The following is a 12,126-nucleotide window of genomic DNA, read 5'->3' as shown; positions in this document are numbered from 1 at the left end:
GTGCTTCCTCCAGCCCAGTGTTTCTCATGATGTACTCTGAATACAAGTTAAATAAGCAGGGTGACAATATACAGCCTTGGCATACCCCTTTTCCTATTTGGAACCAGTCTTCTGTTCCATGTCCAGTTCTAACTGTTTTTTCCTGACCTGCATACAGGTTTCTCAAGAGTACCAAGACGAGTGCTATAACAGAATTCAGTCAGAAAAGAATACTTAGTGATTGTAGGGGATAGAATTGAATATAAGAAATTAGGTACCAAAGCTACTTAGGAACACAGCAAGTAAAGGGAGGCATTGTGCTAGTAACTGGTTAATAGCCATAAAATACCAATTAAAGATGGTGATTTCATTCATGGAGCCAAAGAGTAAAGAGAAGAGGTTGGGATACTTGAATCTAGAGAACTTTAGGACTGGATCCATGGATCTGAAAAATTAGACTCAAAGCTCTTCCTGCAGGTACTGCTAAGCTAGTGCAAAGAATTTGAGACATTGGTAGAAAGATCAAAGACCTGGGGCTCAGTCCTAGCCAGCTCTGCTAGCTTGTTTTAGACCCACAGTGAGGTTGGTCTGGATTGAATTTTGTTTTGTTTTATTTTGGATTGAATTTTTTAAAAGGATATTGAAATGAAGTATAATTGCCACTGTAAAATCGGTTATTGAGATAAGACTGACATACAGGAAGCAGATCACCCAGATTTCCAAGTCCCTGGCATTCACCCTACCACAGATCTGAGGACTGATACTGCAGAAATGTGGTTCCTATAATGCAGAATACAAAATGGGAAGCAGCTTTGGAGCTGAAAAGCAGTAACTTAAAAACTGGTAAACCACCCATGTGTCATGCCTTTTTCTAGAAAATACAAAGAAAGAAATAAATATCAAGAAAAATAAAATGTCTAATTGTTTAAAATAAAGAAGAATAAGTAGAAACATTATAGGAGTTATGTTTTTTTAATGCATATCTATTCAGATACATTTTTTTGGTAGTAATTGTTTTTATTTCCCATGTTGACTCGGAGGTTTTTGCTTTGGATTTTCCTCTTGAGGATATTTTTTACCCTTTTTTCCCTTAGGCTTTTTCCTCATACAAAGCAACAGAAGACAACATAATAAAATTAACAGTGAAATAAATAATGCCATTGCCACGTAAATCTTGGGTATTTTCTTTCTCTTCGGGGGCGGGCCACTGTCAACGCTACCTCCATCCCCTCGGGTCACGCAGTTGGGAGGGTCCCACTTATAGTTGCAGTGGCAGTGGTGTTTGTTGTTGCAGATCCCCCTCATGTTACAGAACGTAGGTGAACAATTACTATCCAAGCGAGAGATATGGACACACTTCCTTCCGATGCAGACATGTTCTGGGCCACACTCTGTGCCATCTTTCACTTCACCAATATCCGGTATGTCCATCCCAAAATGGTAGTCTGTACCCCAGCAGGTGGCATTGTGAAAGCGAGTTCCATGCATTGTAGAATGCTCTGTCAGAAGAGGAATTTCTGCCACATTATCACACTGAATTCTTCCACAGAAGATGTCCGACATATTGCATTTTAGATATGTAGGGCCTTGGGTTCCACAATTACCGAAACGGTCACCTTGAGTGTTTATTTGTCTGTAGCAGCTGTCGTTTGCATTCTTTGCTGTTCGGCCAAAAATCTGCCTACAGTGTGCATTACGATCATTACATCTCTTTTCATAGCAGTAGGAAATGTCATTACAAGGAATTCCATCCTCTACATATACATCATCTGGGCACATATGGGATGATCCGTTGCACCACTCTGGAAGGTCGCATTCATTGACCTCCTTTCTACACATTTCTCCTGATGGCAAGAACTTGCAGTCCTTGCAACAAAGCCCAAAAGCACAAACAGACCCAAAACTCAGACTGCAATTTGTCAGACAACAGGCATCTCTTGAACACTGCTGTAAAGATCCACAGTCACACTCTTCTCCTTCTTCAACAACACCATTTCCACAGCGCTTCCTTGAAAATATGTCCTTTGTGTATATAGTGTACCGCAAACATTGTGCCTTCTGTACACCATATCCCCAAAAAAAAGAATAACTACAGTTACTAAACTTCGCTATTGGTGGGTTGTCATGACGCATTATACATCTATTGTGACCTGCTGAACACACACACAATATAGTATCATGAGTCATTCCCAAATTATGACCTAAATGATGAGCCACAGCAATTCCAATAATGGCCAAGGTTTTGTTTGCAAAAGTAACAGCTGCGCAACTGAAGTGCGGTCTGCACATTCCTGCGATAAAGCCTATACCACTTAGTCCTCTTAATGTCTTCTGCATAAAAATATGCGTAGTATCATGTGCTATGCGAGCATCAATGTTATTAGCCTTCCAGACGCAAAAATCTCTCAGAGCTCTCTGTACAGCATCTATTTCAACAAGGTTTCTTTGAGTCCAGAACTCCAAACCAATTAGTAACACCTTCATACCTATTACCTGATAAATGGAATCCACTATATTTACAATAGTAAATAAATCCTCCTTCACCTTTGAGACATTCTTTTTAAAATAATTATATAGAGTATAGTCCACCACCACTGCCATTTCAACAAAGAATGAATGGATCCACCAGCCTTCATAATGACTTTGTTTCAGCGTAAAATTACCAGTCTCTTGAAACTCAAAATGCTCTACAGTTTCCTCTTGCACAAAACCAGATTTCATGGTTGGGAATCGGGTCTCTTCACTCTCCATTTTATACACCAGGTGTTCAAATTTCGTAGAAAAAATCATGGGCTTAATTTCATAAACAACATTATTTATCTGTAATAATCCTCGAAAGCCACCAAGACAGGTACTGAGGGCAACAAGCGATTCTGGGTCCCCCTCCACATAACCATGATAGTAGCAGTCATTCTGGACAAAAGGTTGGTCCTTCAGGAGAGCACCCTCTTCTGAGTAGGTGAACACTGGGAGGTGTCTGGACAGCAAATGTTTCTTGACCTTCATGTGGAAAATGTGTCTCTGACCCCCTAAATGCAGGCTGTAAGAGAGCCGACCTGGAGGCTTCATACTTCTGCTAGTGCCAGTTATCTTCAAAGGAATTACCACTTCTGGGGGACTGTGATATTGAAAGTTCTCAGCCTGAGTGTGTCCTGTAAAAAACAGAAACACTCCAAGCCAGTGTAGCAGGGGTACGATCCTCATATACAACAGAGATTTGATCACAGTCATTATGAAGCTACCATTATTGGTTCAGAGAGGAAGGAAGGCGGGGCTGGGAGTCACAGTTGGTCTGGTTCCTTATTCTGAACTGCAGAACTAATCATTAAATCTTTGTCTTCTGGCAGAGTGAAATCATTAGAACATCAGCACTATAAGTAAAACAAAATACAACATATGGATGGGGATGGTTAGAAAAGGGCCTGAAAGAGAGAAAAGGAAACACATACAAGAAAAGTGATTACTGTTTTGATCACGGAATGACTCTAGAAACGGCACAGAATTTGTTTTTAAATATTTATAAGGCAGAGAGGCACTGGGGGAGTATATAAGACTGAAAACTGGTCAGAGATTTATAGTTATTGAACTTGGATGATGAGCAATTAAGGATTCATTATACTATTCTTTAAATATATGTATGTGTGTAAATATTTCCACAATAAATAGTTAAAAGGAAAAAAATCTTAAGGATAAGGTGACCATAAGTCCTGGATTGCTGGGATTATCCTAATTTACATATGTTAAATTGATATAAGTAGTAATACCTGTTTTTTTCAGCCTCAAGCCATAAATTACTCAATTACCTAAGATACATATTAAAAGCAACAACAGCACAAAAACTCAGCAAAAGTCTTCTGCTATTTTAAAATCTGTTCTATGCTGCTGCTGCTGCTAAGTCGCTTCAGTCGTGTCCGACTCTGTGCAATCCCCTAGACGGCAGCCCACCAGCCTCTGCTGACCCTGGGATTCTCCCGGCAAGAATACTGGAGTGGGTTGCCATTTCCTTCTCCAAGGCATGAAAGTGAAAAGTGAAAGTGAAGTCGCTCAGTCGTGTCCAACTCTTAGCGACCCCATGGACTGCAGCCTACCAGGCTCCTCAGCCCATGGGATTTTCCAGGCAAGAGTACTGGAGTAGGCTGCCATCGCCTTCTCCGAATCTGTTCTATAGTACCTACCATTACCTCCCTACAATAAAATGTTTAGTTTTCTTTTATCTTTCCTACATTGCTCTCCTCACTAGACTTGTCATATTAGTAGTACTCAAGAGTATTATCTATGTCTTTCATAAATGTTAGTATCTCCTATAAAGCCTAACTAAATTCTTTATATAGTAAATAATGGTGAACTTGACTTTTATTGTTCCTTGGAGTGTTAATGAAAAGGTATTTACATTTGATTACATTTTAATGTAGAACACTGTTCAATATCCATAACCAATTTTGCTTTTGGAACAAAGTGGTATAGGCCCACGTTTTTCTGCTTACTTTCTCTAAATACAACTAAATACTCTGGATATAATTAAATGGAAGACAAAAACATACCTCTGAAAGCTAAAACGCAAAAGACAGACTGACTAGAGATCTCCAGACTTGAGGAATGGCAGCAGGGTGCCATAGCTCATATTTATCACAAGTTAAGTGCTAGAGAGGTCTTTAATACAGAATCACAATTAGGCATAGACAAAAGCAGGAAAAAAGCCTCAAAAATAATTTTCTCTCTCTTGAAAAATGACAGAGAATGAAAAAACTCAACAAAGAACCAGTAAGATGCTCCGGCATCTACTCTTGAGCAAGTCACACGTGACTAATTCACCCAGAGTGACAACTTCAGATATTTGTAGGCCAACTCAAAACACATTCCACAATCAGAGAACTAGTGGGCTGTTCAGTCCACTTACACTGGCAATATAAAGCCCTGGCAGGCTAGCCTAACCCTCATTCAACATCTAGGTAATAGATCTGCCTTCAGAGGCAGCAGCAAAATCCCAACAATTTGATCCAATCTCAGCTCAACACTATGACAGAGAATGGAACCCAATATTAAACATAGCAATATCATTCATAAAGCCTGAAATATCCCACCCCTTCACCAAATGACATAGGAGACATAGCCTATTGGCTTCTGTTCTTCACATCTCCAGATCTGAATATGGCCCAGTGACACCAGTTAAATCCAGAATGAAGACTCATTAAAACTGTGCAAAGTCAAAGACAAGAAAATTTGAAAGTGGTAAGAGCAAACATGTCACATACAAAAGAACCACCATAGAACTGTGAATAGCTATTTCAGCAGAAATCTTGCAAGTCTAGAGGGAGTGGGGTGATGTCAAAATGTTGAAAGGAAAAAACCTATCAACTAAGAATGCCATACTTGACAAAACTGTCTTTGAAAAAAATAAAGAGGATACAAAGACATCACCAAACAACAAGCAAGAGCTGAAGGAGTTTATCACAGCTACAATTGCCTTATAAGCAGTGTTAATGGGAGTTTTTCAAGTTGAAAGAATGCTAAAGGACAACATGGTAGTATAAAAAAGTATGAAATATACATACATATTTCATACAAAAACACATAAATGTAAACTCATCTATAGCAAAACTAGAATACATCATTATTTTAATTATGGTGGGTGAACATATGGTGTTCATATGCTGGATATTCATACAGTAGGTGTTCATATGGTGAACACTTTTAATTTTAGAATCAAAGTCAATCCCCTGGAGGAGGGCATGTTAATCCAGTCCGATATTCTTGCCTGGAGAATCCCATGGACAGAGGAGCCTGGCAGACTACGGTCTACAGGGTCACAAAGAGTTGGACACAACTGAAGCAACTTAGCATGCATGCATCAAAGTAAAAGATGAAAGAGCTGTAAGTAACTAAAACTAAAAAAACCTACACAGTAAAAACTGATATCTAAGTTATAACAACAATAACATAAAATGTGAGCTGAAGAGAAGTTACAGTGTAGAGTTTTTGTATGCAGTTGCACTTAAAAACACTGTATACATTAACAGTGATATTTTATGTAAGCCCCAAGTTAACCACAAAAGGATAGAGCTATAGAAGTTACACACACACACACAAAAGAACCCAGAAAGGAATTAATATATGTAAAATACCAAAAAATCAACAAAATATGACATGGAAGGCAACAAGGGAGGAAGACAGATAAAAGAACAAAAAAGATTAATAGAAAACAAAGAATAAAATGACAAAATCAAATCATTCCTTATCAAATAATGACTTTAAATATAAATGGATTAAACTCTCTAATCAAAAGAGAGTTACTGAATGGGTATAAAAAATTAGACTCAATTATATGCTGTCCAGTGGAAAAAACATTTACTTTAGATATAAGAAGACCTCAATCAAATCCTTTATGATTATATAGTGGAGGTACAGTGGAGGTGATGAATATCAAGGGACTAGGTCTGGTAGAGAGAGTGCCTGAAGAACTATGGATGGAGGTTTGTACCATTGTACAGTAGGTGGTGACTAAAACCATCCTCAAGGAAAAAAAATGCAAGGTGGCAAAGTGATTGTGTAAGGAGGGCCTTACAAATAGCTGAGAAAAGAAGAGAAGCTAAAGGCAAAGGAGAAAAGGAAAGGTATACCCATCTGAATGCAGAGTTCCAAAGAATAGCAAGGAGAGATAGAAAGCCTTCTTAAGTGAAGAATATAAAGGAATAGAGGAAAACAACAGTATGAAAAAGATTAGCAATCTTATCAAGAAATTAGAGATACCAAGGGAAAACTTCCTGCAAAGATAGGCACAGTAAAGGACAGCAAGAACCTAATAGAAGCAGAAGAGATTAAGAAGAGGTGGCAAGAATACACAGAGAGCTGTACAAAGAAGGTCTTAATGACCTGGATAACCTTGATGGTGTGGTCATTTACCTAGAGACAGACCTCCTGGAATGTGAAGTCAAGTGGGCCTTAGGAAGATTACTACTAACAAAGCTAGTGGAGGTGATGGAATTCCAGCTCAGCTATTTCTAATCTTATAAGATTTTGCTGTAAAAGTGCTGCACTCAATATGTCAGCAAATTTGGAAAACTCAGCAGTGGCCACAGGACTGGAAAAGATCAGTTTTCATTCTAATCCCAAAGAAGGGCAATGCCAAAGAATGTTCAAACTGCTGTATAATTGCACTCATTTCACATGCTAGCAAGGTAATGCTCAAAATCCTTCAAGATAGGCTTCAACAATATGGGAACTGAAAACTTCCAGATGTACAAGCTGGGTTTAGAAAAGGCAGAGGGGCCAGAGATAAAATTGCCAACATCTGCTGGATTATGGAATAAACTAAGGGAACTCCAAAATAATCTACTTCTGCTTCATTGATTACACTAAAGCCTTTGACTATGTGGATCACAGAAAACTGTGGAAAATTCTTAAAGAGATGGGAATACCAGGCTATCTTACCTGCCTCCTGAGAAACCTGTATAAAGGTCAGGAAGCAACAGTAGAACTGGACATGGAACAACAGACTGGTTCAAAATTGGGAAAGGAGTATGTCAAGTATCATCACCCTGCTTATTTAATTTATATGCAGAGCACATCATGAGAAGTGCAGGACTGGATGAAGTACAAGGTGGAATCAATATTGCCACGAGAACTATCAGCAACCTTAGATGTGCAGATGATACTACTTTAATGGAAGAAAGCAAAGAGGAACTGAAGAGCCTTTTGATGAAGGTGAAAGAGGAGAGTAAAAAGCCTGGCTTAAAATTCAACATTCAAAACACTAAGATTATGGCATTTAGTCCCATAACTTCATGGCAAATAGATGGGGAAAAAGTGGAAACAGTGGCAGATTTCATTTTCTTGGGCTCCAAAATCACTGTGGATGGTGACTGCAGCCACAAAATTAAAAGATGTTTGCTCCTTGGAAGAAAAGCTATGACCAACCTAGACAGTGTATTAAAAAGAAGAGACAACACTTTGGTGATAAAGGTCTATATAGTCAAAGCTATGGTTTTTCCAGTAGTCATGTATGGATGTGAGAGCTGGACCATAAAGAAGCTTGAGCACTAAAGAATTGATGCTTTTGAATTATGTTGGAGGAGACTCTTGAGAGTACCTTGGACAACAAAATCAATCCAGTCAATCCTAAAGGAAATCAACCTTGAATCTTCACTAGAAGGATTGAGGCTGAAGCTGAAGTTTTAATACTTTGGCTACCTGATGTGAAGAGTAGACTTGTTAGAAAGATGCTGACGCTGGGAAAGATTGAGGGCAGGAGGAGAAGGGGGCGACAGGGGATGAGGTGGTTGGATACCATCACCAACTCAATGGACCTGAGTTTGAGCCAACTCTGGAAGATGGTGAAGAACAGGGAAGCCTGGCACGCTGCAGTCAATGGGTCACAAAGAGTCAGACATGACTTAGTGACTAAACAACTAGAACAACAAAGCAACAAATAGTTAGTGGTAAAGGCTGTATAACTGTGAATATACTCAAAACCACTGTATCTTACACTTTAAAGGCTGAACTTAATGTAAATTATATCACAATAGCACTATTATAATAAAGAGAAATACAGGATGATTAACTTTATAATTAATTTATGACCCTAAAGAATGGTATGGTAGGCATGCATCTTCTTGATTTTCTGTAATTGAACTAATATCTCCAGGGTTTTTTCTCCCTTGTGTTAGAGAGAGAATTGTCGGCAACTCAAATTACACTTGGCCTTCTCAGTGTTTTCTCTCAGCTTGAATTTACACTCAGAGGACTCAATATTTTGCCCCCTTTCTTTTCTCTGGACATTTCTCCCATTTTTAAGGGGCTTGTATGATCTCTAAGCACAGTGAGGAGAGAACAAAAACTCTATTCTGTGAATGTGTTTTGTCCTTTGGTGATTGCTATTCTCCTCATGCTCATGCAGAGATCATCTGGCATATAACCCACTAACCCCAATCTGGCCACTAATTTCATATGAATTGATGTGCTTTGTTCTCTTGATTATTCTCCAGACCATATAGGATGTAACTGTGAGGATAGCACATCTTTATTTCATTCACCTGTCAATGAATGATGTTTAGGTTTTTTTCTATGTTTTGGCTATTGTGAATAGTGCTGCTATGAATATAGGAATGCACATATCTTTTTGAATTATACTTTTGTCTGAATATATGCCCAAAGTGGGATTGCTGGATCATAGGGCAGCCTTGGGCTTCCTGGGTAGCGCTAGTGGTAAAGCACCTGCCTGCTAATGCAGGAGACATAAAGAGATGCAGGTTCTATCCCTGGGTCGGGAAGATCCCCTGGAGGAGGACATGGCAACCCACCGCAGTATTCTTGCCTGGAAAATCCCATGGACAGAGGAGCCTGGCAGGCTACAGTCCGTGGGGTCACAAAGAGCTGTACATGACTGAAGTGACTTAGCATGCACGCATGGCAATCCTATTTTTAGTTTTTTGAGGAATCTCCATACTGTTTTCCATAGTGGCTGCACCAATTTACATTCCCACTAACAGTGAGAAGGGTTCTCCTTTCTCTACACTCTCCAGTATTTGTTATTTGTAGACTTTTAAAATGATGGCCATTTTGGCTGATGTGCAATGGTACCTCATTATAGTTTTGATTTGCATTTCTCTAATAATTAGTGATATGAGCGTCTTTTCATGTGCCTCTTGGCCATCTGTATATCCTCTCTGGAGAAATGTCTGTGTAAATCTTCTGCCTATTTTTTGATTGGGGTTGTTTGTTAGAAAACAGTTTTTAGGTATAACAAAAGCTCGTTTGTAAAATAAAACAAAATACAATAAATTGGAACTTAATTAAATTAAAAACATTTGCTCTAGAATATCTTAAGAAAATGAAAACACATGTCACAGATTGAGAGAAAATATTTGCAAATAATTGTTAAAGGATTTGTACCTGGTTTATATAAAGAACTCTTCAAACTTAAGGACAAAAAACAAACAAACAAAAAAACACCCCCAGATTTAAAAAATATTCAAAATGTTTCAGCAGGCATTCCACCAAAAAGATATAGAGATGGCAAATAAGCATATAAAGATAGTATCTTTATTCATTAGTAAATGCAGTGGAAAATGAGATTGTTTTCTTAATCTCTCATTTTGATAGTTCATTATTAGTATATAGAAATGCAACAGATTTTTGTGTATTGATTTTCTATCCTGAAAATTTACTAAATTTATTAGTTCCAACAGTTTTTTGGTGGAGTACTTAGGATTTTTTATATATAATATGTTATCTGCAAATAGGATAGTTTTCTTTTTTCCTTTCTTATTTGAATGCCTCATTTCTTTTCTTGCTTATTTGCTCTGGTTTAGACTTCTGATAATAAGTTGAATAAAGGTGGAAAGGCTAGATATCCTTGTCTTGTTCCTGATCTTAGCAAAAATACTTTTAGCTTTCAACTTTTTAACCTTGAGTGTGGGAAGAGCTGTAGGCTTGTCATATATCGTGTTGAAGCATGCCTTTATTGTGAAGAGTGTTCTCCATATACCCAATTTGTTGAGCATTTTTATCATGAATAGATGCTGAATTTTGTCAAGGGATTTTTCTGCATCTATTAAATTGATTGTATGATTATTGGCAATCATATTATTTTGTTATCATTTATTTTGTTAATGTGGTATAAAAATACCAATTAATTTGTGTTTGTTGAATCACTCTTACATCCTGGAAATAAATTCTACTTGATCATGACTTATGATCCTTTTAATGTATTGCTAAATTCAGTTTGTCAATATTTGTTGAGGCTTTTGACCTCTATCTTAAGCAGGGATATTGACATATTATTGGTCTTATATGTCATTTAAGTCCAATGTTTCCTTTTTGATTTTTGGCTTGGATAATCTACCCGTTGATAAAAGTGTGGTGTTGGAGTCCTCTACTATTTCTGTGTTGCTCTTTTTTTCTCTCCTTAGGTCTGTTAATGTTTGCTTTATACATTTATGTGTGTGCATAGAAAGAAAGTGACGTCGCTCAGTCATGTCCGACTCTTTGCGACCCTGTGGACTGTAGACCACCAGGCTCCTCTGTCCATGGGATTTTTCCAGGCAAGAGTATTGGAGTGGGTTGCCATTTCCTTCTCCAAGGGATCTTCCCAACATATATATCTACAAATTTATATCCTCTTTGGATTGAAGCAAAGCTTCTGTAGGCTAAGTAACCTGTGACTGGGAGGCGGTGTTATGAAGTGGGCATCAGTCTGAAGCACTGTTGTAGTACCAGCACTTACGCTTACTCGATGTATTGATTAAACTATCACGGACTTGGTCTCTTTTTTGTAAAATAGAAATGAAATGTGTACTTCCTGGGATGGTTTTGGTGGTTAAATGAGATAACTGAAGTTAAATATTTTGGACAATGCCCACCATGTTAAATATTTGATAAATAATAGTTTTATTATTTTTAAATAAAACCAACAATGTTTTCACAAGTTTCCAGTTCATTCTGTTTAATGATCTACAAAAGATGCTTTCTTTTATACTAAACAGGAAATAATTTTCTGAAATGGATTTGGAGGGAAGTTGATTTTCATTAAAGACTGTCTTTGTTTGAAGCAGTGTTCCTATTGTGTGATTCCATATCTTTAGACACATCTGCACCTTAATACTTTGATTCTATTTGTTTTTCAGCAAGCAAGAAAACAGAAAATCACAAGATTTTGCATAATGAACTGAACAGCCACTTCCGCTGTTCCAAAAGTATCCAAAATAAAAGTATCCAAAAATGGATACTTTTCCTGGTTCCTTTTTATTGGCATAAGTGCAAGAGGTGTGAAAACTCTTTCAGATTTAGTGATTTAAAACAAAATATTCCTGTGAACATTTGAGTTGAACTGTTTAAACACTTGAGTTGAACAGTTTTAAAAGTGAAAATTGCATATTCTGCCCCCCCACCCCCACCCCCATCTCATTGTGAGGTATTTCCCTTCATCTTATTTTTGACTGAAGATTCATTTAGTTAATTCAATGATATATTTCTTAGCCTTGGAGGCTTGGACATATGAAAGGAGCAAGATTGCCATGATATTTTAATAGCAAAAAAGAAAAAAAGCAAAACTGCTGTTTAGAACAGTTTTAGATTTACAGAAAAATTGCAAATATAGTACATAGTTCTCATGTACACTCATGCCCATTTTCCTCATAAGTAACATCTTAT

General features: G+C 37.6%; 1 protein-coding gene across 1 annotated transcript; it reads right to left on the bottom strand.

Annotated features, from left to right (window-relative positions):
• Positions 1-996: 996 nt before the first annotated feature.
• LOC129650900 (disintegrin and metalloproteinase domain-containing protein 29-like) lies at positions 997-3,210 on the bottom strand. The gene has a single exon (XM_055579680.1). It carries the CDS (start codon positions 3,208-3,210, stop codon positions 997-999), a length of 2,214 nt encoding a protein of 737 aa, XP_055435655.1.
• Positions 3,211-12,126: the final 8,916 nt, after the last annotated feature.

This window comes from Bubalus kerabau, chromosome 4 (genome assembly GCF_029407905.1).
Source record: "Bubalus kerabau isolate K-KA32 ecotype Philippines breed swamp buffalo chromosome 4, PCC_UOA_SB_1v2, whole genome shotgun sequence".
NCBI classification, from domain to species: Eukaryota; Metazoa; Chordata; class Mammalia; order Artiodactyla; family Bovidae; genus Bubalus; species Bubalus kerabau.
Note: the sequence above shows the minus strand (reverse complement) of the source record. Positions and strands in the feature narration are given on the sequence as shown.